Here is a 27205-nt window from a genome sequence, read left to right on the forward strand (position 1 = left end):
CGACACCGAGCGGCACGGGTCCAACACAAGCGCCATCCGGATCCGCTTCGAGGTCGTCTGCTCCGCAGAGCAGAGCAGAGCAGGGGGAGCTCGAGCATTGGAAAGCGCTCGACGAAGAAGAAGGGAAAGCGAGCGGGAAAACAAGAGGAAGAGAAAACAGAAAGCGAGAACAGGCCGTCAAGTTCCTCTTCGCGTTTGAACTGAAAAGGGAGAGCGCTCCTCCATGGCTGCTGCGGAGAATCACCCTTCCCACGCTTCTGATCGCCGCGCGGAGCACGCCAAGACCCTCGTCGGCGCGCTCAACCTCATAACCCGCAACCTCCCTCTCCCTCTCGACGTCTTCCGAGCCGTCGCCTCTATTTACCAGGGCGATACACCTCCGGACGTGGAGGAGACGACGGAAGGCGGCGATGCGTCTTCACCCGCCGAATTGGACACGGTCGGTGTCCATCTCCTCTCCCCCTTCGCTCTTGTTAAGTTACTGTTTATTGACTTAGTTGATATGGGCGACCCATAAAATTAGGGTTTCGAGAACCTGGTGAGTTCTTAAATCATGCTTGGCTGGGTTCATGTAGGTCTTTTAGCTGTGCTCTTGAATTTAGTGGCATGTGCAATGATGTTTTTTGGCAGTCGGCACCAAACGGCAAGTACTTAAGCTTGTTGAACGTGTTTTTTTTTGTTGTTGTTGTTGACGTGAACTCAATAGAGAGATTACGCCTCCCAGGTGTTGATTGTAACAGTTAATTGTTTGAAAAATAAGAGGAACCAGCTTTTTTGGTCGTGTTTGAAGATTTTGTAGAACTGGTAATTTTTGGCTTAGTTTGGAGGATATCAATTCCAGTTGAATCTTTTGATTGGCCTTGATTCCTGTTTTTGAGAGCAAAAATTTCATAAATTAATGTTATTTAGCAGCCTATCTTTAGAGTTTAGATAATATCTTCTATATACTTGATCTCTGGTGAACTATGATGCCAGTTTGTTTGTCATGGTTCTTTTGAGATATGAAACTGGAATTAGGACCAAACTTGTATCTTTCTAAGAATCCAAGATATTACATATTTAAGAGGCCGTACTGAAGCAGTTGAAAAGTAAATCTTGAAATTGATCAAAGTAAAAGATCTTTTCCCCATTGCGTTTGGGTATAGCTGGTCTTTTCCTCTTTGTTGTAGCTTGTCAATTTATGGATTATGGTTTCACCTGATTCTGACTTTGTCACTTTGGTGCAGACACATGAGGTGTCAACCAGTGGAAGTTTGATCTCAGAGTTTGAAGATGCCTTGTTGAAGCAGAAAATGAAACACATGCATTGCTTAGAACTGGAAGAATCAAAAGAAAATCATTTTAACAGTCTTATTCAGCATCGTCTTAAAGAGCTTGAAGGTACATTGTTTTTGTGCCTTTGTTGTGTGTGTGTGTGTGTGTGTGTGTGATTTAGCTCTAACTTTGGTGCTTCAATTTTTCCCAGTGTATTAGGATTTATGGTCTTTGTTGTATTGTTTGGCATCCTTGTGTCTTTTTGTACTTGGTGCTGTGCATTAGGATTTATCTATGCTACTTTTTTTTTTGGCATCTATAACGATTTGTTCTAAAAGTTTATTTTTCTTTTTTCAGAAAGCAGTGACAGAGAATATAGTTGGTGTGATTTCTTAGTTACCATAAACTAACTATAATTTCGTCTGTTAAGCATCATTAATTCAAAAGGTTTACCAAGTTCTAAACTGTGGAACAAAACTGATAGGATCAGTCAACTATAAAATAACTTCAAAATGGTAAAATATGCATTTATCATATGGGACACCTATGTGCCAATACTTTATTGGATGCTAAGATATAGTTAGCATTACATGACATTTTTGACTGTCTCATTCAATGTAAGCAAAATATGATTATCAAACACTTTTATCATTCAAAAAATAGTTTAATGCATTTGATTATTTAGGTTATCCTGTACTTTTGCTTTATATGATGTTTCCATTCAGCATGGTCAAACAGTGACCTCAACACCATGCTTTTTAATGTGTCCAAATCACCCAAATTCAATGGCTTCATCTATGGATTGAAATTCTGGGATCTTATTGCACCTGATATACTAAGCATATCACTGAGCTTTTCAATGGGGAAATTAACACTCAAGAACATAATTTATTTTTCTTCACCTAAATACCAAAGACAGAGGGAGCTAATATTGTTGCTAGCTTCAAGCCTATATCTTGTTTTTCAGACCCAAACTTAACAAAGGTATAGGTTAATAGACTGAAGCTTCTTGTGCCATTTGTTATTGACCAATGTTGTTGCGGATCTAAAATCTACCTAGGAATTGAAGGATTCATAGGATACCGTAGGATTTTATAACCCTACATTTTTACACTTTCTTGTTGAAGCATTTATTTTCTTATTCATAATTTCTCACATGTAATAACTTCTAGTATATGATAACAAATCATGGATCACTGTCACTATTGGGATAAGATATTGCATTATCAACAATCATATTCATATGATAAATGTATGGACAAGCCTTTTATTTTATTATTTCTTCATGTAATCGTGTTCCTTCATCTGCATGGTAGAGAAACTTTAATGATTACATTGAGGTCTCCAGTGTTTTAAGTATTATGGAATGTAAAAGGTGGATTTTTGTTATCGTTTTAGTGCTATCAAATATCAATATCATTATAATGTAAGGTTAATGAAGTTCCTATACTGCTTGTAAGGAACAATAGATTACCATATTTCACGTTAGGTATATCTTCAGCAAGTTTATGATATTTGATTTTCTTTTCGTTTTGTGTATTAACATTTGTTTCTTAACTTAAAACTGTATGTTGATTCAGTGTTACCATCAAATAAGGGTGAAGACTTGCAAATGAAGTGTTTGCTGGAGCTTTATGGCTTGAAGGTAAAACACAATCTAAATAGTTAACTTGATTGTTGGTTGTCTATACTATGGGTAGGGATAGTTCACTTGTCCTTCTTCCTTGATTTTTTTTAAAATTTTTTTTATTGTGATTGTTAAACTTTGCTGAAGCTAGATGTTTTTCTTGCTCATGCTTATATCTCTATGTTTCTAGCGTTTTCAGTTCTGCAGTGGATCTTTTGCTATGGTTGTTAGCTCCCTTATTTCTGCAGAGTTTATATTATAAAAATGAAATCTATGCGATATGCCGCGCTTAGGGAACTCCAGGAAACTTGGTTTGCATGTACATGCCACTCCATATATACTGTGTTTTTTTTCCCTATGATAGAGTGATGGTTCACTTAATTTCCATTAAAAGATAAAAAAAATCCATTGCAGAGCTTCAAGAAACCATGACAAAAAAAAAAGAGATACAAACTAGTGAGAGAATGAAAGCATATCTCTCCTTCCATCGTTTGAAATCTCGTACTATGATGGGCGAAATGATTGAAAAGTATCATTATAATAAATTCCTAAAAATTGATACCATTTGGTGCAGACAATTTCTCATTCCTATGTTTTATCTTCTTTCTCTTTCGACCTCTAATCCGTCACCGACACTATGCATCGGAGCGTTGGTTCAATACCAAACCAGTATCACGCTCCACTTAAAGAGTGAAACTCTGACACAACTCATGATTCTGAACCTTTGCTCCTTCATGCCACGACTAGAAGAGAACAAACATCTCCTTGAAACAGCAATAATCGGTGCTGCCCACAAGATCCAGCAGATCTCACAAGATCCATTATGTCGCACAAGAACCATATGATTGCTTGCTTGCTTGCTGATACTTTGTACTGCATGTTACAAAAGAGCGGATTGAGATTTTTTTTTATTGTTGTTAGTTAAAGACAAGATACAGATGACCTGCATGTGATTTTGTTCATTTTCGGATTGCCTATGTTATTAGCCATTGCCCACACATTGTCAAAGATTTCCACAGGTGGGTAACTTGAAAATAGGTATGATTGTATGGGTAATCTGGAATTTGTAATGCCCTAGGATTTATGTATGATTCACATGTCTATTTGGAGGTCACCAAGATGTAGTCTTGCCTGGGTTACAAGAATGTAACACTGATTCTAGTGTCCATTCATTATCTAAGAGTTCTTCTTGTTGACCTGCAGAAGCTTATGCACTATTAATTTTTTGGTAGCTCTTTTTTTGGAAGAGTAAATGAATTCTTCTCTATGTCCCATATTTAGTCCTTTGTTGACTTGTTACAAGCAATAATCAATGGATTAGTAAATTGATCGTGTGAAGGTTGTGCCAATTTTGATTCTTAAGTTATGCCAAATATGTAATTTGTTATTGACTTTCCAATTTTATTTTGAATTAGATGCAGATTTTCTTCATCTTTGGTAAACTTTTCTATTTTCTATCCAGCTTGTAGAATTGCAGAGGAAGGTACGCTCTGATGTGAGTGCAGAATACTGGTTGCGTAGAATATGTGCACAGCCTGATAAGATATTGTTTGACTGGGGTATGATGAGATTCCAGTATCCATTTAGCATGTATGGGATTGGAGATGCTGCTGCAGTGGAGGCTGATAGTCGTCGTCGAAAGAAAAGATATGCAGAGGTTGTTTACTGGCATGACTTAACCTTTGTCTGTTTTTTGCTAAAAAGTTTTTTTTTTTTACATTTGTCTCATTGGAAGAATTTCCTGCAGAGGTTGTCAAGATTAGAAGAGGATGAAAAGAACCAGGCAGATGACAGAAAGAGGAAATTTTTTGCTGAGATTCTTAACGCCGCCCGTGAATTTCAGTTACAGACACAAGCTGTTCTGAAAAGACGAAAACAGAGGAATGATGGAGTTCAGGTGGTGGTTATGATTCTTATTTTATTTCTTTTTCTATTAGAAGTTTAGCTTGAAACTCAGTTTAGTGCATGAGATTAATAAGATAGCATTATCAAGTACCAAAGTGAAGCTGATTCATTGTGTCTACTTCCAATTATTGTCATTGCTGTGCCCAACAGGAACGCAACCAGGCTGCCAACAAAAATTTGTCCTATCATTTCATGCATGCAGTTCCTCTTTACTGCTGAAATCCATGCTGTAAGATATAAATGAAAACAGTAGATGCTAACCAAACATATTACATCATATAGACCATGCAACATGCACATGCAATGGATAAACATTGGTTGAAACTAGTTCAGACTTTAGAAATATAGTTCATTTCATGTTAAAATTTACTTCTTTTTGTGGGGTTCTTGAAAATGCAATATTAATTGCAAAACAGCAGTACCAGTTCAGATGTCTGGCCTTTTGTTGTTGAAACCCTTGCTTGCCTCAAACCGTGATCTGTATGCCTGTTTATCTACCCATACATGACTAAATGTGTTTGTTGAGCAGCCTAATCCACTTTGATTGGGTCAGGCATGTACTATCACTCAGTCACGCTAAAAAAAAAAAAACTAACTGCACCTGACTGTCATGCCTAGAAGTGAGATACAAATTCCTTTTTCTGCTCAGAAAACCTATAAGTTGACTGAAAGATGGTTCCAAGGTAATTAATTGCATAAAAGAGATTAATGTGTTTACCTTCACATGAAAGAAAAGCTACTAACTAAATTATGTTACGTTCAGTGCAAATTTTTCATTACAGTTTTGTGTTTGTGTTGTAGAAATTAATCTTTATTTCCTAAAATCCAGTGTCTGGGTGTCTGTGGCTGGAACACTATTTGTTTGTTATCATGCAGGCATGGCATGCAAGGCAAAGACAGCGTGCTACTCGTGCTGAGAAGTCAAGGTTCCAAGCATTAAAAGCTGATGACCAAGAAGCTTATATGCGTTTGGTAGAAGAAAGCAAGAATGAGCGCTTGACAATGCTTCTTGGTAAAACAAATGAACTTCTTGTTCGTCTTGGAGCGGCTGTACAACGTCAGAAGGATGCAGAACATGCTGATGGACTTGAAGACTCTAGTACTCGTAATCTTCCAGAGATCTCTCTATCTAAGACTGAAGGCCCTGGTGAATTCTCTATAGACAATGGTGATGATGAGAAAGACAATGGTGATGATGAGAATACCAAAGTTTCTGATTTGCTTGAAGGTCAACGCCAGTACAACTCTGCTGTGCATTCAATAGAGGAAAAGGTACATTAAGTGAAGTACATGCTGTGTTCTTATTTTTATTATGACAACGGATCTGTTAGTCGTACTTCTTTTAGTGGCTAAGCATGATCATCTTGGTCCAAAGTGCGTGACAGACTAACAATCAAATAAGCCTGGTCTTTTATTAAGTGTCAGTCAAAGCTTTGTCTGCTTCTGTTGAATCTGGATATAATTTACTTTCAAAGTCTTATCACATTTTTACATTGAGAATCTTTTAGTGAGATGTCTGAGGAAGATGCACCATTGGATGGGAAGGATAATATTAACAATTTAGGTTTTGTGGTAATAGAGAATGCAATTCTTTCAGGTCCTCTCCTATGAGGATTCTGTAGGCATGTCCATTGAAATGGCAGGACCTGTAATCAAACACTTTAATCTGCAGGTAGCTTAGAAATTGTAGCTGCCTGAACTTGGCAATTATGACTTTAATGTTATTGCAACCTAGAAATAGTATATCAGTAATTTTGCAATTGCCATAATGCCAGATTCTGATTAGAATGTGCAAATTCCAGGTTGAGATTCACAAATAGCCTAGACAGACGTCTGAGGAAATTCTGACTTTTTTAGTTCTGTATTCAACAGAACCTTAGAATTGGATTACTTTGCTGAAGATGTCATTTTCAGCATCACTTGTTGGTTTATTGGCAATAAAATGCCTTTTTGTTCAAATGCATTTATTTATTTATTTTTAATTTAAGACTAGAGGCTGGAGATTTTCTTGAGATAGGGCTGTAACTGAAAAGGCAAGCTGAATTCTTGGCTTGATTGAACATGCTCTATAAGTAAAACCACCAACAAACTTGAACACAGTCAAGCTCCACTCATTTACAGCCAGAGCTTGGGATATGGAAAAAAAATGACTTCATGATGAAAAGGATAGCATGCTTCCTGTGACCTTTGGCTGCCTATGGTTAGTTTTTTGCATTTTACTTATTGCTTGTGTTTTGAGTACAATTTCATGCTGAGCTCTACTTAGAGAATAGAATTGTATCTTCTGCATTCTGCTTCTTTGTTTAATATTCATTTTATCGATTATCACATTATTTTGCAATGCTCATGTTTTCTTGTTCTTAATTGTCACCTTTTAGTACTTTTTTTCAAGGCCCCTGAAATATTGTAGGTTACAGAGCAACCATCAAACCTTCAAGGTGGGGAACTAAGACCTTACCAATTAGAAGGACTTCAATGGATGCTTTCTTTATTTAACAACAATCTAAATGGTATTCTGGCTGACGAGATGGGTTTAGGAAAGACTATACAAACTATAGCACTAATTGCATATTTAATGGAAAATAAAAGTGTCACTGGACCCCACTTGATTGTTGCTCCAAAGGCTGTGCTGCCAAATTGGATTAGTGAATTTTCAACATGGGCACCAAGGTATGGATCTTATAACATGGTTGACTAATATATGGTTATTGTGCTCTCATTTTCTCCTATTTGGGATAGTATTGTGGCAGTTCTATATGATGGCCGCCTAATTGAAAGGAAGGCCATGAGGGAAGAGTACTCTGGACAAGGCAAATTCAATGTGATGATCACACACTATGATCTCATAATGAGAGACAAAGCTTTTCTGAAGAAAATACATTGGCATTACATGATTGTTGATGAAGGGCATCGCCTAAAAAATCATGAGAGTGTTCTTGCTAAGACAATTGTCTCAGGGTAAGCTCCTTAGAATCTAAATTTCATGAAGTATTTTTTTTTCTTTATATGTACTGATTTTACCTTTTATGATGGGCAAAAATAAAAAAGGGCACCCCAAATTATGCAAATCGTTAAAAGGTGGCATTTTTTTTCAAAAAAAAAAAAGTGAAAAGAATGCCCCATTATATTATTTGTCTCGAAAAATCCGTACTTCCGATGCTATTGTAGCAACTACAATTAGCTGTTATAAATATATAAGTGTTGTAGTTGTGTAGCAGTTATGTGTCATAGATAATACAATAGTGGTGGAGCTGTGTGGCATCTATTAGGTAGCTACTACAACTGTAACAACTGTTTTAAAGTGATTTTGACCAACTTAAAGTGATTTTGATGAAGTTTAAGTAATTTTGATCAAGTTGGTAAATAATATTTTGATATAATAGTCTTTATGTATAGTAATTTTAATTGAAGTGAAATAGTAGATTTTTCATGTTGTAGCACTTACTTTGTAACTGCGATAATAGTGATAGAAAAAGAGGTATTTTTGATATAAAATATATGGTGGGGAGTCCTTTGGACTTTTTTTTTTTTTTTTGAAAAAGATGCGCCCTGTTGACGATTTTCATAATTTGGATCACCCTTTTGATTTTTGCCCTTTTATGATTTTAGAATTTAAAAATTATTCTCGGTAGAATAATTCTCAAACTGGGAATTTGGATAAGTTTTGGTTTAAAGGAAATCTAAATATATGAGACTTATGTGATATAGATGTTTCATTGGGTACTATGATTTTTGGTGGATTATTGATACATATCTCAAGCATTTGCACTGGAAAAATGAATGATCTCATTTGAATCCTGTCACACAACATCCGATCAATGACTTTACTAAAGGTATTGTTGGCTTAGAGCTGCATATTAATCAGGCAAGTCCTGAAAATTCAGTTGGTAAGACCGAAACATGTTTGAATTAGAACAATGCAACATCTGGAAAATAGTTTCTGCGTTATTGCTTAGTGTTAGTTTTAGCTGTTGGATGAAACAACTTGCTTACGAGTGATACAGATTAAGAAAGAAAACCCACTAAAGATTATAGTATTGCAACTATAGCTTATAGTTAATATAAATTTAATTTTATATCATTCTATAAATAAGAAAGAAAATTCATTCAAAACTAAATAAATCCAACCACTTGTAAATATAACCAAGAAATAAAATAAACCCAATATATTATAAATTAACCAAAATTATTATATAAGAAGAAAAAATGATGAATTTTATGTTATATAATAGAAGTATATAAAGGTCAAGAGAGTTGAATCTTAAAGTTTGATGATGACATAGAGAAGAAGCAAAGTTTATCACATGGAAAAAAGTTGATATAGCTAAGGTGGACAAGACAACTAACAACAATTGAGAAAAATAAGTCTTATCACATTAATACATAAAATGAAAATGAGGCCAAAATTGATGGTGAGTTAGAAATCATGTTATAGTAAAGTCCTCTTAAATTTGATGATATTGTTTTTTCTCTATGTGAAAAGTATTTGATGACAAAATTTCCTATTGCTCATTTCATTTCAATCTTGAGGGTATGAAAAAATCTGAACTATGTCATTGTTGTTTGTCAACGTAAACTTCATTTTTATTATTATACTATTAAATAGAATATTATGTTATTTTACATATTTTTCGATATCAAAACTGATTTAGTACAATTGAAAATTAAACTATTCATGATATAAACCTTGATTTGACAACCTGATTTATGATTAATATACAATTCACGCATTAAAAGTGGTTAAATTGTTTTGAATTTTATTTTATTTTTTCATTTTATGTTATATAAACAAGCATTTGATACTTATTTTTCAATTAATATTTCATACTAATTTTCATTAAAATTATTTTCATATTTTTCTCTTATATTAATTTAGATTATAAATTAAGATCATACAGATTTTTTTTAATTATAAATGCACTAATTAATTTCATTTTTCACTGATGAATTTATTTATATATTCTACAAATCAAGTCGTAGAGGAGATTTGGTTTACAAACCAAATCTTACATATATATATATATTGGATTGAGACGCACGTGAGAGGGGGGGGGGGGATGAATCACGTGGTTTTAAAAATATTTTTTTTTTTAAAAGTAAGTACGAATGCAACGAGAAAACAAGAAAAAGAAAAACATACGTTCGGTTTTACTTGATTCGGAGCCTTCGGCGATTCTTACTCCAAGATCTAGGTCCCGCAGATCTATCGATGGGTAATCCACTAATAATTTCTTCCGGAACCGTGAGGAGATCAAATACAATAAAAATCAGGACAAGTATAACACACTACACTTTCCTTTTATGTAGAAATTAAGTACAGAATTTACTTTCGTTACCCAACACTTGTAGATGATCGGATTAGATTCGGTGTTGGTCGGCTTCTTAGCGGCAGTCGGGCGCAATAGTGTCGTAACAGAGCAGCAACGCAAAGCCGGAGGAGTCGAAACGTCAAACGGATGCGTAGAAGCTTGTAGAAGAGTTGTTCTTAAGTTTTATCAATGCCTTGGGCGAATATCCCTTTTAAAGAGGGTTGAAGGCGCCTTCCATAGCACTAAAGGCGCCTTCCATAGGCAAAGTTTATTCCGCAAAACCAGTGCCTTATCGTTGCCAAAGTCTTTTGAGTTATCCGACAGAAGACGCCTTCCAAGCCCCCAAAGGCGCCTTCCATGAACGGTACTCAAGGCGCCGTCCTTTGCATGGAAAGCGCCTTGGGTGCTGTTCACCCAAGGCAACTTGTGCTCCTTTTGCCTTGCAAGTTCATGTTAGCCCAAAACAAATAATAATCTGCAAGACAAAGTTAACACAATAAAAATAGTATTAATTAGTAATTAGATTCTCTCTCTCTTAGACCAGGATCTAGTCAGGGTCTCAATTTAGATTTCTAAAATGGACTTAAATTGGACTGACGCCTACTGTCCCCTCAATCGGGACGCGTCCTCACCGAATCACTCTCCTTCAGTGACTTACCTCTACTTATCAAGTGTCAAGTTATCTCATTGACATCCAATTTAACCCATCAGGTATTCCTACCGGAATTGCACATCCGGACTTCACCAATCGGGAATCGAACATCTCGACCTCCTACCGAAAATGCACATTCGGACTTCAACTTATCGGGAATCGAACATCCCGACCTCCTGCCATAATCTCACATATGGACTTCGCTAATCAGGAATCGCACATCTCGATTGGACTTCTTGCCTAATGTCTGGTCCTCTTGACCCATAAGTCAACCCTGCGCACTCGGTCATAAGGTTAGATCAACAACACATCTAACTTTAATCCACTTGTTATTTATCAAAACTCAGGTTTGATCATTGGTGCAACTGTACCAACCTCTCTTTTTGATACAATGACAACCCGGGTTATAGGATAAAATATGTAAAACATATATAGAAAAAAAATGATTTTAAGAGAAATCTAAAATGAAACAGTTAAGTTTTGTTCTCTTGATCATTTTTAGGGTTAAGTTTTTCAGATTTTCTTTGGTTTTTCTTACTTAAACCCTAACCCTCCCCCTTGGACATTCATAAAAAAAAACATGCAGATAAGTATACCAAAGTACAAAAATGTAAACACATAAGTAAGGAAGTTAAATAACAAGTTTTTCAAGTAAGCATAAAAATTTACAGGTTTTTCGTAGGGAGGAATTATGAAAAATTTTCAAAGTATTTTGAAAGGAATGCTTTAAAATTTTAAAAATTGAATTTGCAAAACTAAACCATTTGGCAAAATTAAATTTTGCAAGAATTTTACAAACTATTTTTTAAGATAGATTGCAAAAACACTTTTCAAAAAAAGAATTTGTTGTAAAGTAATTTTTAGAGTTTTAATTGTTCAAGGTAACTTTTGAAAAGTTTTGCAAATTATCTTTCCAAAATATTTTTAAAGTATTTTTAAAAAAATTTGTCTAAGCAGAATAAGTTTGAATACATTTTTAAAATAGTTATCAAAACAATTGTTAAAAAGGTTTGCCAAAGATATTTTTCAAAGTAAAAAGATAACTTTTGTAAAAATTTTATAAAACTTTTCAAAGTATTTTTGAAAACATCTTTCAAAGTATTTTTAAGCAATTTTTCAATGTAATTTTTAAAACACTTTCATTTTATTTTTCAAAACAGATATTTGAAAAAGTATAAGAGTATTTTTCAAAGCAAGTTTTGAAAACATTTTGCAAAAAAAAACAAAATAGTTTTGGAAACATTTTAGAATATTTCAGAAGTAAATTTTGAATCATTTGCAAAGTAAGTTTCAGTAAGGTTTCAAAAGAATTTTTAAACCAACACTTTAAAAAAAATAATTTTTTAAATAAAACTCTTTTTGAAAGTAGTTTTCAAATATCCTTCCTTGAACCAGATATTATTTTAAAAAATAATATTCATCTAAAAATTATCCTTAAATGTATAATCGTTAGTTACTAACTATCAGAACATAGCAGTGATCACTTAGTTAGTTAAGTTAAATATTAATATCTAGTTATAAATTTGCTGAAAAATGACTACTTAACTTGATTAATGTACTGTTGTATTTTTCGCCTAAACTTAAGTTGATGTACTGATATAAGCATCTGAAATTCAGCACAAAGCTTACGTATCACGCCATTCTAAGTTTTTGAATACACAATCAAGGTAGACTTAGTGTGTTTGTGAGATGTTCGTTATCTATATTTATAGGATCATGTTTTCTAGGATTTGTTCTACACTAAGGTTAAAATAAATTTTGAAATACTAAGGAAATGAGAATTTTTAGAAAACATCAATAATGAATTTTGTCACGCCCCATAGGGGTCCCTGCCAGAGGAAAATCCGGCAGCATCTCCCCTATACCGGTGACAATCTGAATCATATCTACATTTAGAAGAATATATCAACCCACACGATTGGAATATATATACAACTACGTAGTTATATATATGAAACAACCCACACGGTTGACTAAAAACACAGCGGAAGACAACACAAATATAATACTCAACCTACACTGCTGGTACAAACATAAACCACACAAGATAATACACTGACTGCATGCTGACATGATTTATGCCACAATACAAAACCCAAAACGAATAAACATGGCCACAATACTCAAAACCACAAACAAGATAACATAACATAATATCAAGACCAATTACAAAGTACCGAAAGCATACAAAAATAGAATGAAAACCGATCTCAGATGTGACGTGGGACTGACAGCCAGGAACCTTCAAGCAACTGCTTAATCATCTACCTGTAATAGGAATAAAGCAACGGGGTGAGTTCAAGAACTCAGCAGGTATCGAACTGACATACATAGTAAGATATATCTACCAGTAATAATCATGGAGTACAGTCTCCTGGTCAATAACAGGAAATGCGAAAACTGAACAAGCAAAGAAACTGTACTCACCAGGATCTCCTATTTGGATATAAGGGTCGTCAGACCAAACACATCATGTCTCCTGTATGCATGCCAATCATATGCAACCACCAAAATGCAGCATACAAAATGCAGCAATCACAAGTAATAAATACAATCCATGCATATGATGCAAAAATGTCCTGGTCACCCCTGACGCCAGTTAGCCATCTCACACACGATGGTGAGACCGAGTGCTTAGGGCTGTAACAACTGTGCATTCTGCCATCACTACTCCTGAGTGATCGACTGGACAGGATGTTGTCGAAGTACACCTATCCTCCTACCCCAAATCATAAGTGGGGGAGCTTAATGTTCTCATCTCCCTGAGTCATAGTTCAGAGAGGGATCCTGTCCTGCTACCACGCTGCGTCACCACTACCCATGAGCGGGCCAGCGGAGCCCTTGACAGAGCAACCTGCTGCAACACACCTTGCCTGATATATCACTAGCCCATGAGTGGTTGTGTGTGCAGATCCTTGTAACTGGCGATGCGCTCAACAATAATGGAACCGACAATCGCTCAACATGCAATCATGCAAGATGGTGCATGACACTAAGCATGTAAATCCTGACAAATACCAGCCTCATAATGTGTACCAAAAAGGAAACCAAGTCCAAATCAATGATCTAGGTACACATGCCAAGTAGTAAACCTAGGTACACATGCCAAGTAATAAACAAGGTACACATGCCAAGTAATGAACAAGGTACACACGCCAAGTATAAACTAGTAGCTAGACCTGTATCCGGTAATGCACTGTATGTCACTACATAAGTACACAATGCAAGAATAGAAGGACATAATTATAAATGCATAACAGATAAAAGTAGGGACATACTACGGGTATCAAGTAGTGGCATACCAATCAGATATAAATATAACTATTACTACTAGTTATAACCTACTAAGCATATCAGAATGACAATATCAAAAAGATAAGTCAAAAGTACTCGCCTCAAAATGAAGATCGTATCAAACCAATCCCATGTCGAGACGTTCGCCTCGAATTAAAGTCCTGCGATCACGTAATGTATTTAGCTAATATATATGTAGCAAATAGCTAAATAAAATACCCAACCTAATTAGGGAAAATCCTAATCGAAATAATTAATCTAATTCATGAATCCAATTAGGTTTAACTCAATCCACAATTCCTTTACTTCAATCCTATTCATGAGTTAATTAATTTAATCATGGTCATTTTCTAAGATCAATACACACTTAACAATTCAATGATCCTAACATCAACCATGCATCCATTTAAATAAATCAACTACCAAATAACCACCATGAATCAATCGTTTTAATCCATTGAATCAACTACTAAGCATCATGATCCCTACATACATAATTCATCACATGATTAGTAGCCAACCACCAATAAATCCTTATTCAACATAGATTAGCAATTCCAACCATGCCACCAACCAAATTGGGATTTAAATTTATGTATGAAGCAAACCACAACTTACCTAAATCTAAGTATCCTTCTGTCAACTCATGACCAAAGATCTTGCTGTTGGAATTTGTGGCCGAAGCTGTGGATCATCCTCAAACAGTGATGCTTGGCCCCACAGTTGAGCTGCTGATCTCTAACACAAACACCACAAATCAGCAGTAGATATAAATCAAACCCTCACATCGAGCTAGGGTTAGTCGATTACCTCAATTGTGGCAGCAAGAAGACTCTGTGTAAGGCACTGCTTGGCCAACTTCCAACTAATCGAAAGTAAGGCTCGGCTAAGGCAAGGATCGACTGGAGCAGCGTATCCGATGATCAGAGACACGATACGCAGAGGTGAGGAAAATAGGAGATCGAGGCTAGGGTCGGATCTCCCCCTCTTGTCCCGAAATCTACTCAGGGGGCGGTGACTCGGAGAGCGAAATGACTGGACGCAACTCGACGATCAGAGGAGAAGGGAGATCGGGAGAGGGGATGAGACTCGGTGGCACTAGGAAGTGCCGGCGGTGCCGGCCGATCGGGCGATTCGCCACGCATGGAGAGCGTTGCGGGAGAAGAGGTGAGGTTAGGGCACGGGGAAGGAAAAATCGGGATAGTTGTGTGCGACGGTGGGAGAAGAGAAGAAAAAAAGAGATGAGAGGAAGAGGTGTCGACGGGTTGGGGGAGACGAAGAGGAGGGCTCGGTGAAGATGAAGAGATCGTCGGCGCAGAGAGGGGATCGGGCGGAGGTGGTGATGAAGAGATCGTCGGCGCAGAGAGGGGATCGGGCGGAGGTGGTGCGCGACGGTGAGAGGAGAGAAAAAGGAAAGAACTTATATATATACTTAGGTTTTGCTTAATCAAACCCTAAGTACACTCCTCATTCAACTCCCACGTTTAAGTATTCCAAACAGGATTTTTCCCAAGCCGATAAATTTATTCCCTCAAAATACGCCATACGAGCTTCGGTTAAATCCCAGAAAATTTCTAAAAATTCCGTTAAGGTTATTTGTCTATTAAATCTTATTATTAAATTATTATTTTGTTGTCGTATTTTACAAATTTTCTTAGAATTTGTAAATTATTTAAAGAGATATTCTCCCCCTTAACTTAAGGTCTTAGTTTTCAGGAAAAATTTGCTTATAATTATTCGTAGATATGATAGAATAATAAGTTTAAAGAAATTAATTATTGAGATAATGACTCTTTTGTATTCATTAGTATTATGAAATAAATTAAAAGTCATTTCGAATTAATCAATTAATAATTAATTAAGTTTTAATCAATTATTAATTAATTGAGTTGTTACTTTCGGATTATTAGTTGATTAATTAAAATTTTGGATTTATTATTAATATACAGTTATTAAATCAAGTTAGGATAGAAAAGTAGAATTAATAAGTTATTAATGAATTGCATATTGTTTAAGTAAAATTAATTATAAGTGACTTTAGTTTAATTTAATTTAATATTTAATTTAATCCAATTTAATTTAATTTAATATTTAATTTAATTTTATTGTAGTTTAATTTAATTTATTTAAATTTAAATTTATTTTTATTTTTATTTTTATTAATTTTTATTAATTTTAATTTTAATTTAATTAATTCTTATTCATCTCACCCGATCTATATTTTCAATCAATGGAATCCTATAATTTTGTGAGATAAGTTGGATTTGTAGAGGTTGGTTTAACTTGCGTTAGATTCAAGTTTAGCTTTGGGTCCAACAAGTAAGCATTCTTTGGATAAATGTCTAGGCTGGGGTGAGTTACTTGACATCATTGGAGTAACCACGTGCTTCAAAATTTTTCAGATAGTCCTGCCCATAGTACAAAACTTTGGTCTAACCAGTTAGGATTAATAAGGGATAGTTTCAGTTAGTTTCACTTAGCCAAATGCACCAGGTCAAAGTCATATCTTCCTTAGACATGTATAGACAGAGCTTCCCTAACCTACTATCATCTAAAACTTTTCAGTATTATTTGTCAAGTTAAACTTTTGTTCCTAATTAAACTATTCTTAAACTATTGTTTTGGAGGTGCCAACTAATTTGGTGTCTCTCCCTGAATTATTGAACTTTGGGTTTAAGTTTTAGATTTGTGTCGATTTGTTTTAAGTTATAATGAGCTTGATTGTAGTTTGAACTTAGATTAATTTTGTATTTACTTAATTTAAGTTTAGTTTTTAGTTTAATTTAATTTTTTTGTTTGAATTTAGTTTAGAACGTTTAATTTTTAAGATTAAGGTTGAGTTATTTGGTTCGTTTTGATTTGGTTTTAGGTAGTGTATTTTATTTTTTAGGTACATAGTATTGATTTTGTCCTACATGGTTTGTTAAAAAAGTTTTAGGAACCCAAGCTTTAGTTAGTTTTGTATTTTGAGTTAGGGTTAGAAATGATTTAAAGGTAGAGTTAGACTTGTATTTAAGTTCGGATTTATTATACACATCTCTTTGTGATCCAAATATCATGTTAGATACTTGGATCCTAAGGTAAACTTTTCCAATTGTTCTTTTAATTCTTTGACTTGACTTTTCAAAGACAAAATTTTCTTTCCCAAGGTTTACAGCTTAAGTTGAATATCTGTCTTGAACTTGAGGTCAAGCTTAGTTGCTCCTTAAGGATGTTATTTTTCCTTAAGGAGTTTAGCGTGTTCCTCAGTTTTTGTTAATTTTTTATTTAAATAAGAAATTATTTTAAAAAAATTTATAGTATAATTAAAGTTTACCCCAGTTGGTTCATCTGAACGGGATGCGAATCCGTTGCTCGACTCGTATTCAGACTTGTCTTCTGGATCCGATTCGCTTTTGGTTGCTATTAGCGTAAGGTAACTTGCTCGCTTTGGTTCGTCTGCTTTTGATCCGCCCAAGGCCCAAGTCGCCTTGAGTGCCTTCTTCTGCTTTGTCTTCCTCGCCTTATCTTCGTTAAGGCATTCGTGTTTGAAGTGCCCTTTTTTGTTGCAGCCGTAACACGTGATGTTCGTCTTTGGGTTGTTGGATGTGGACTAGGTCATCTTCTTCATGTCGTGTTTAGTGAAGTTTCTCTTGCGTTGGGGTGTAATCGAGCCGAGCCAAGCCGAACTCTTGGATGTTTGAGTTTGACTCGTTTATAATCAAGCCGAGCTCGAGTTTATTTAACGAATATATTCATGGTTCACGAGCTTATTCAAGCTTTTATCGAGCCAAAACGAGCTTAATAAATATAAATTATAAATTTAAATATTCATTAAAAACTAAATTATATATTTTAAAAAAATTATAATATTCTTGTTAAAATTTATAATTTTATTCTAATAAATAAATTTAATATATTTGTATATGCTTTTCATAAGTAGAGGGTAAAATCTATAAATTCAATATCAAAACTATTATTTTTTTATTTAAAAATTGATTCATGAGCTTAACGAACATGTTCACAAGCTAACGAGCCAAATATTGTGAAGCTGAGCTTGGTTTGTTTATCTTAACGAGCCTAATTAAACGAGCTCAAACGAGCTTTTATCGAATCGAGTTTCGAATAGCTCACGAGTGGCTTGGCTCATTTACACCCCTACTCTTGCGTCTAGTGAACATTTTCCTTACCATGTTCACTAGCTGCTCTTCTTCATCTGATTCCGAGTCAGACTCAGTTTTCGTCTCAGTTTTGGCTTAGGTTCGCACTTTGTCTTCCTTCGAAGTACCTACAAGAAACGCAATTCCTTTCTCGACCTTTATGGATTTAGTTTATTCGTGCTGCTCTAATTCACAAAACAACTCGTCTAATTTTAACTTTAAAAGGTTCCTCGAAACCTTATAGGCATCTACGATCGATGCCTATAGTGCGGTTCGAGGAAACGAGTTCAGAGCGTACCTAATAATGTTGTGGTTCTCGAGTTGATGTCCGATCATGTGTAGGCCGTTGAGGATATCCTTGATCCTCGCATGTAGTTGGCTTGCGGTTTCTCCGTTCTGTATTTTAATATTAAATAAAGAATTTAGACGTAGGTCGCGTTTAGTTATCTTAGCATCGTTGGTTCCTCCGTGTAATTTAATGAGCTTATCCCATAGCTCCTTTGCGTTCTCATGCGGGTCGACTCGATTGAGTTCTTCTTTCGTGAGTCCGCACTGGATCGTGTTCAACGCCTGGGCCTTCTACTTATCTTCTGGATTCCATCTTTCTAGGTCGAGGAGTAATTTAGTTAGTTAGTCTACAGGCACCCTGTACCCTGGTCAGATGGTGAATCACTACTCAATGTCCGTCTTTAAGTAGACCTCCATTCTCTTCTTCCAATACGGAAAATTGTTTCCGTTGAAGAGAGAGGAGGACGAACAGTGCTGTATTCTTGCAAAAAATACGGAAAATTGGGTCGAGGAGTAATTTAGTTACTTCGTCTATAGGCGCCCTGTACCCTGGTCGGATGGTGAATCATTGCTCAATGTCCGTCTTCAAGTAGACCTCCATTCTCTTCTTCCAATACGGAAAATTGTTTCCGTTGAAGAGAGAGGAGGACGGACGGTGCTGTATTCTTGCAAAAAATACGGAAAATTGGGTCGAGGAGTAATTTAGTTACTTCGTCTATAGGCGCCCTGTACCCTGGTCGGATGGTGAATCATTGCTCAATGTCCGTCTTCAAGTAGACCTCCATTCTCTTCTTCCAATACGGAAAATTGTTTCCGTTGAAGAGAGAGGAGGACGGACGGTGCTGTATTCTTCGAGTTGGCCATTTGAATTATCTTGCAAAAAAACAGAAGAGAAGAAATGTCCTAAGACTAGATCTTGGATTAATAGAGTTTGATGTAAAGAGAAATATTGAAGACTCGAGTGGTGTTGCACTAACTTCGAGTTAAAATTGAACGAGAAATAATTATCTGAAGAGGTAAACTTTGTCAATTCAAATAAAATACGAAAAATTGAAATCCGAAAAGAAATAAAACAGTTCCCGGCTTGATTGGTAGTTGCACCAATTCAGAGCAGAATCTTGCTCTAATGCCACTTGTTGGATCGAGACGCACGTGAGAGGGGGTTGAATCACGTGGCTTTAAAAAATTTTCTTTTTCTTTTTAAAACTAAGTACGAAAGCAACGGAATAACGAGAAAACAAGAAAAAGAAAAACAAACGTTCAATTTTACTTGGTTCGGAGCCTTCGACGACTCTTACTCCAAGACCTAGGTTCCGTGGACCTATCAATGGGTAATCCACTAATAATCTCTTCCGGAACCGCTGGAAGAGGGGATCAAATACAATAAAAATCAGGACAAGTGTAACACATTACACTTTTTTTTTCTGCAGAAATTAAGTACATAATTGACTGTCGTTCCCCAACACTTCTAGATGATCGAATCAGATTCGGTGTTGGTCGGCTTCTTAGCGACAGTCAGGTGTAGTAGTGTCGTAGCAGAGCAGCAGCACATAGCCAGAATCGAAACATTAAACGGACGTGTAGAAGCTTGTAGAAGAGTTGTTCTTAAGCTCTATCAAAGCCTTGGGCGAATATCCCTTTTAAAGAGGGTTGAAGGCGCCTTCCATAGGCAAATTTTATCCCACAAAACCAGTGCATTATTGTCGCCGAAGTCTTCTGAGTTATCCCACTGAAGGCACCTTCCATGAACAATACTCAAGATGTTTTCCTTTGCATGGAAGACGCCTCGGGTACTGTTCACCCGAGGCAACTTGTGCTCCTTTTGTCCATGTTAGCCCAAAACAAATAATAACCGGTAAGACAGAGTTAGCATAATAAAAATAGTATTAATTAATAATTAGATCCTCTCTCCCTGAGACAAGAATCTAGTCAGAGTTTCAATTTAGGTTTTCGAAATGGATCTAAATTGGACCGATGCCTATTGTCCCCTCAATTGGGACACGTCCTCATTGATTCACTCTCCTCCAGTGACTTACCTCTACTTACCAAGTGTCAAGTTACCTCCTTGACGTCTAATCTAACCCACTAGGTCTTGTTGCCAGAATCGCACATCCGAACTTCGCTAATCGGGAATCGAGCATTCCGACCTCCTGTCGGAATCGCACATCCGGACTTCAACTCATGGGGAATTGAACATCCAGACCTCCTGTCAGAATCCCGCATCTGGACTTGTCAATTAGGAATCGCACATCCCGACTAGACTTCCTATCTGGTGTTTGGTCCTCTTGACCCGTTATGTCAGTCAACCTTGCGCACTCGGTAACAAGGTTAGATCAGCAACACATCTAATTTTAATCCACTTGTCATTCATCAAAACTTAGACTTGATCATTGGTGCCAACTAACAATATATAAATATATTATATATTGTATTGCGTGACAATGTGAAATTGTAATTTGTATATGTGCATTCATTGAAAAAATAAATAGTGGAGCAAGAACATTCATGGACGTTGGTAAGATTTGTCACTAATGGGTAATTAATGCATCGTGTAAGAAAACTACATGTTTATAGAAAACTTCTTGAAATAAAGAGATACTCGACATTTCAAAGTAATTATTAAATTTTAATAGTTAAATAAAATTATATTAAAAAAATAGTAAGTAAACTACATATGACATTTTTTTATCTATTGTTCAATTCTGGTAAAAAGTTAGTGGCTTAAAAAGAGGAAGGAAACTGCTTAAACACAATTTATACATACACACATATATGCATATAGGGAAGTGTTACTCTTGATCCGGGTGCCCTGCTTGCACTTAGTCGTGCATGCAAGCGCGCACGGGGAGGCGTGTGCACGTGTGTGTGTGTGTGTCTCTCTCTCTCTATATATATATATATGATGGATTTCATCTTTGTTCATCCTCCTCATATCTGTATGTATGTATGTTCATCCTCCTCTCGAGGCTCATGATATTCAGTCATTTAAATTGTACATTGGTTCAAATTTTTCTGCACCTGTTCAAGAGATGGAAAAATCTCACGTTTCCCAAATTATGTATTGATACTAAATGTTTCAGAACTTTCCTTTCTAAATTTGTGATTCAGAATTTTGCTTCTAACCAGTTTATAATTATTTCTATTTATCAATACCCTGCAATGTCCCTCTGAATGCTAGTCAGTGTAACTTACAGTTCAATTGTTTATGGTTCATTTACTTGGGTGGATACTAGGAGGGAATTTGAAAGTTGGAGGGAGAAGAACCAGAAAAAATAACTTGTCCCTCCGTGCTCTTGCCCCCTTTTCAGCCACCCAAATTGAAGCTAGTATGCTGGTATCTAATCTGGATTTATTTCTTCCAACATTTATCCTACTAACCGCTGATGCTATCTTCTTTCTTATTGTTTCTGATCTACACTTCCCCCCTCCCTCGCGCCTCCTTTTCATCCACCTACCCAAGTAAACAATTATTGACATATTTGAATCCACATTGAATGTTCTAATACTTATTCTCGTGAATGCTGATGTTATTTTCTTTGATTATATTATGATCTATGCTATTCGGTGAAATTCAGATGTTGTCCTCTGCAGTTATCGTATACGTCGCAGACTGCTTTTGACTGGTACTCCAATACAGAATAGTTTGCAGGAGTTGTGGGCTTTACTTAATTTTCTTCTGCCTACTATATTCAACTCAGTACAGAACTTTGAGGAATGGTTCAATGCACCCTTTGCTGACAAAAATGAAGTATCTCTTACAGATGAAGAAGAGCTCTTGGTTATTCGTCGGTTACATCAAGTAGTTCAATGATCATTCACATTTTTAACTAGCTCCTGCTACTACTGTAACTGATAACCATATTCATACTGTTTTTTTCTCCCTAGGTTTTAAGACCTTTCCTTCTCAGAAGGAAGAAAGACGAAGTGGAAAAATATCTTCCTGGGAAAACACAAGTGATTCTAAAATGTGATCTATCAGCTTGGCAGAAAGCTTATTATCAACAGATCACTGACATTGGAAGGGTTGGACTAGAATCTGGTATGTTAGATAAAGAATTTTTCCAATATTTTGTTATGGGGAAACTGGAGTATTTGAAGCAAGACCAAAGCATTTAGTTATTTGGGAATGAAGAACAAAGACTCTAGGTCTTTAAATTAACTTGGTTTTTGTGAAAGAATGGAATTCAAATGGGTTTTGAGATTGTTAGGAGACAAAAATATTAGATGATTACAGTGTGAAGATGATATAATGCTAGGTTTAATTGGCTTTACAATCCATTTCTAGGGAGATAAGACTCATCCCTTAATCCTCAATTTGGATGGAGATGTAGCATTACGCTAATCACATATAAATTCATATAACAAATATGTTATCATTCATTCAAGTTTGTTTTTAGTTGTGGCTGTCTGTTTAACATTGATCTTCCAAGTAGTAGGAAAAGGAAAACCAAATATAAACAAACATTTTGTTTTCTCAAGTCAAGGGCAACCAAAGTAATTACTGACCTAGTGGCAGCTGTAGGCCTTGTAGTCCCATTCCATGCTTCCAACTGGTTGGCGTACTACCAAGCAGTCATGGATATAATCCATCAAAGGTTTTCAAATAGATGGTGTTTGTCTCCGAATTCCAAATACTAAACTATCCTAGATTTGTTAAGGCTACGGAATCTGTTTATCAGACATCAGTAATCATTTTCTCAAAATTGTGTAGAATATGGTTACGGTATAAGCTTGAAAAACATATGGAGAAATAATATCAAGCTCACATTTTTGAACATGTTGTTTCCTGATGTGTCAAAAATTGTTAGGAGATTTATCAGTTATTTTTATTTTGTATTGGTTCTGGTTCCAAAGTTTATAAGCAAAACATCATGAAATTAGTCATATTCTAAATAATTCCATATAATCTCCAATTGTCATATGGTGGGAATTTAAAGTTCATATTTTCATGTAAATTTTGATAGTTGTAATTTGTTGTGTTGATGTGATGCTGGCTCATGTACAACGTGCAGGCATCAAATCGAAGAGTCTCCAGAATTTGTCGATGCAACTGAGGAAGTGCTGTAATCATCCTTACCTATTTGTCGGAGATTATAACATGTGGCAAAAGGAGCAAATTGTTAGAGCATCAGGAAAATTTGAGTTGCTTGATCGCTTACTTCCAAAGTTACAGAAATCTGGTCACAGAGTTCTCCTTTTCTCTCAGATGACCCGTCTGATTGATATATTAGAGATCTATTTGCAGTTATATGGTTTTAAATACCTCAGGCTTGATGGTTCAACTAAGACGGAAGAAAGAGGAGTTTTACTCAAAGAGTTCAATGCACCAAACTCCCCGTACTTCATGTTTCTTTTGAGCACTCGAGCTGGTGGTCTCGGATTGAACTTGCAGTCTGCAGATACTGTTATAATTTTTGACAGCGATTGGAACCCCCAAATGGACCAACAAGCAGAAGACCGTGCACATCGAATTGGGCAAAAGAAGGAAGTCCGTGTATTTGTTTTGGTTAGTGTTGGATCCATTGAGGAGGAAATCTTGGAACGAGCTAAGCTGAAGATGGGTATTGACGCAAAGGTTATCCAGGCAGGGTTGTTTAATACCACATCTACTGGTTAGTATTTTTGATACATTACACTTCTTGCTCTTGATGTTACAATACATTAATGTTGCTGCTTTCAATTTACAGCACAGGACAGGCGTGAGATGCTACAGGAGATCATGCGGCGAGGCACAAACTCCCTGGGAACTGATGTGCCAAGTGAGAGAGAGATCAACCGCCTTGCAGCAAGAACAGAAGAGGAGTTCTGGTTGTTTGAAAAGATGGATGAAGAGAGACGACAGAAAGAAAGATACAAGTCAAGGCTTATGGAGGAAAAGGAAGTGCCTGACTGGGCTTTTTCCAAGACAAATCAAGAAAGAAACAAGGGGAGTATTGGACATAGCAAGGATGCTCTGAGCAATGAGCTCAGCGGGAAGAGGCGCCGAAAGGAGGTGATTTATACTGATTCATTGAGTGATATCCAGTGGATGAAAGCAGTGGAGGCTGGAGAGGATTTGTCGAAAATAGCCTCTGCAGGAAAAAGGAAACGACAGCCCCTTGATGCATATGAATACAGGGAACCCCTCTCTGATGCTTATGAATCTCTTTCTGATGAAGCGGCGGGGCAACAAAATGTGCCTAGGATGAAGACTATTCAAGATGATACCTTGGCCGTCGAGGATGCCAGCGGTGACTTTTTAAGCAGAACTCCAACCAAATACAAATCTGGAATCTTATTGAACAAAAGGGACGATGGAGACAGCGATGCTGACAATTGGCAAGAAAACATTGTCACATGGAGGACCCACAAAAGAAAACGCTCAGGCAATGGTCTATCCAGTTGAACATCTGATGTGAATGGATCATAACCATGTCGTGTCTTGATCTTGATCAGTCGAGAAAACGACAAACGTGACAAACTTGATGTAGGTTAATCTCCAACAACATAGTTGGTTTCACCTAAGCTAGCACTATTCAGAAGCTACTTTACTTTTAAAACTTTATTAATGTAGGTTAATCTCCAACCTCTGTATATAAATGAACTTTTCATGTAGGTTAGATTATTATTTCTTCGTTTAAGTATGACTATATGTATTTTGTGCAAATATTCGAACGGATTTGGCACCATTATGTGATCCATCTCGTCAGTATTCTGCCAATTATGTGAGAAATTTGTAGCTGTTTGAGAAATTTGTATTCTGCCATTCTCTTTCTTAACTCATTACAGTGGATTCATTGCCCCAGGGGTGCGACTTGGATGACAGATCTGAAGCCTTATATAATCAGTAAAGTGTCTTTAAACCGTTCATGACTTAGTCAATATGGAAGAAAAAAAGTATTGTGAAGTAGAATGATATGCAAAATTGTCTGTAGGTGCAGAAAAGGCAGCCAAACACACACACACACACACACACACAGTTCAGTGAATAGATATTATGACTCATTTACTGTAAATTGACTGTAAATTGACTCATTTACTGTAAATTGACTCGATCAGCTTGTGCAGTGCAGTATCTTTGCTAGTTGGTGATCTCACAAGGTGCATGGAACGTCCTGCCGTGGCATATGGCTTCGAGGTTCTCCCCAGCATTGGAGCAAAGTGGAGAGATTTCGACAACTGAAAGGGAAATATGACAATGGCTTATTCAATTTCCGTGTAAGTTAAGAGGAAGGTTCACTGCAACATTCTTTTGACATGAAGAACATGCAACAAGAGATGGAAAGATTACCAGTTAAGTACAGAGGCAACTACCCAACGACTGTGGAGGCGAAGAAGCATCAGTTTGGCACTGTCAGGAGTGTCATAACTGGCCCCATTTGCATTCTTGATTGGTGCAAATTCCTCCCTCAAAATCTGTTTTCCAGTTAAATATGCAGCAATTCAAAGTTCAAACCAACAATAAAAGACGAGATCAAGATTATCCTAGATTCTTCCGAGTTGAACTATGGTAACCAACCTCAAAAAATGCCATAGATGGAGCATATGCAAATGCATCGAAGACGAATTGTTCTAGCTTAAATCCAACAGTGGACCCATGGATAGAGGGAATTTTCTTCTCGGGGAGGTGGTAACTGCATTTCAAACGTGACGTTATGTCCCTGACCATGGTCTCTTGGGATAGTTAACATAATGAATGTCAATTCAATGCCTACTGAATCAACCTAGTTCCAAAAAAAGAAGGTTAAATAGTTTGGCTGGAGGGAAAACCTTTCTCTGAGATAATTATACTGTCACTCAAACAACATGAACAAATAAACAGGAACCCTTACAACAACTGGTAGCTACAAATCCCAAGGCAAAAGTACAAAAGTCAAAAATACTAAAACACCCCATACCTTTCTTGATTTGATGTCCAAAGTGGCATGCTGGACAAACAAAATCATCACTAATTATGCCCTCCCAAACCTCAGAGTATTTCCTTTTGTTCTACAGATTCACTCCCCTTGCATGCATCTCTCCTCTCTGATACATAGACATTTCACCTATCCCATTTGTACTCATTTTGAATACCGACACTCGAATACCAACATTCTGAGGAGACACTTAGTTGGCTATGCTTGGATGCACATTGGTGTTTGATGCCTGTACCCGAGCCCAAGTAAGAGGGCGCTCCATACACACTATAAATGTTCGTACACAATTTCATATTAATCAATCTTCCTTTGCAGAGTTTGGAGCCTTTCCATCACCAACTATTGTTGAAAAGAAAGACAAGTGAATACTATCATTGCACCAAAACAAATTGAGTTACAATTTTTTCCTTGGATCCCCAAAAGCTCAGTGTCTTAAGCTTATGGACAAAATTTAAATTGAATACTTAAACTAGATCCAGATATAACTAGGAGAAACAGAATCAGCAAATTGAGACTATAAAATAGTCAAGCACAGAAACCTAGTAAATAGTAGCATGAGCGAGTCAAGTTTGTAAGAGCTTACATGCTGTCCCTTTCAAGGTTAAACATATGTAAGCAGACCTAATAATGACTCAAACACGTCATTTTAAAATATATTAGAAGCTGGATTATTGAACTCAAAAATCATATTGAAGGCTATGACTCTAAACATGCGTTTAGTTGAAAATTATCTTTGATAATTTTAGTTATCCTTTTAAGATTATCAATAAAAAATTTATTTGATTTAAGTAATCAATGATTTTTGACTAATGATTTATGTTCGACAAATTAATAAAAAGGGC

At 36.2% G+C, this 27205-nt stretch overlaps 1 protein-coding gene across 3 annotated transcripts; it reads left to right on the plus strand.

Moving 5' to 3' along the window:
• On the plus strand, positions 1 to 25139 carry LOC122046334 (probable ATP-dependent DNA helicase CHR12). 3 transcript variants are annotated; one of them, XM_042606973.1, is made up of 13 exons: positions 1 to 439; positions 1227 to 1380; positions 2835 to 2899; positions 4344 to 4364; positions 4458 to 4538; positions 4629 to 4778; positions 5663 to 6058; positions 7197 to 7456; positions 7526 to 7744; positions 22060 to 22267; positions 22354 to 22507; positions 23481 to 24080; positions 24156 to 25139. In XM_042606973.1, exons 1-13 carry the CDS (start codon positions 224 to 226, stop codon positions 24851 to 24853), a joined length of 3222 nt encoding a protein of 1073 aa, XP_042462907.1. In that variant the 5' UTR covers positions 1 to 223; the 3' UTR covers positions 24854 to 25139. The 3 variants fall into 3 exon arrangements, with proteins under 3 accessions (XP_042462907.1, XP_042462906.1, XP_042462905.1); XM_042606972.1 differs by having other exon boundaries at positions 4344 to 4538; XM_042606971.1 differs by having other exon boundaries at positions 4344 to 4778.
• Positions 25140 to 27205: the final 2066 nt, after the last annotated feature.

The sequence above is a fragment of the Zingiber officinale genome, chromosome 2B, assembly GCF_018446385.1.
Source record: "Zingiber officinale cultivar Zhangliang chromosome 2B, Zo_v1.1, whole genome shotgun sequence".
Taxonomy (NCBI): Eukaryota; Viridiplantae; Streptophyta; class Magnoliopsida; order Zingiberales; family Zingiberaceae; genus Zingiber; species Zingiber officinale.

Excerpts from the sequence above, each read along its gene's own strand:
- LOC122046334 (XM_042606971.1), top strand. The coding sequence starts at position 224 with ATGGCTGCTGCGGAGAATCACCCTTCCCACGCTTCTGATCGCCGCGCG. Across the intron at positions 2,900-4,343 it reads TGGAGCTTTATGGCTTGAAG|CTTGTAGAATTGCAGAGGAA; the intron begins GTAAAACACAAT and ends TTTTCTATCCAG. Across the intron at positions 6,059-7,196 it reads TGCATTCAATAGAGGAAAAG|GTTACAGAGCAACCATCAAA; the intron begins GTACATTAAGTG and ends GAAATATTGTAG.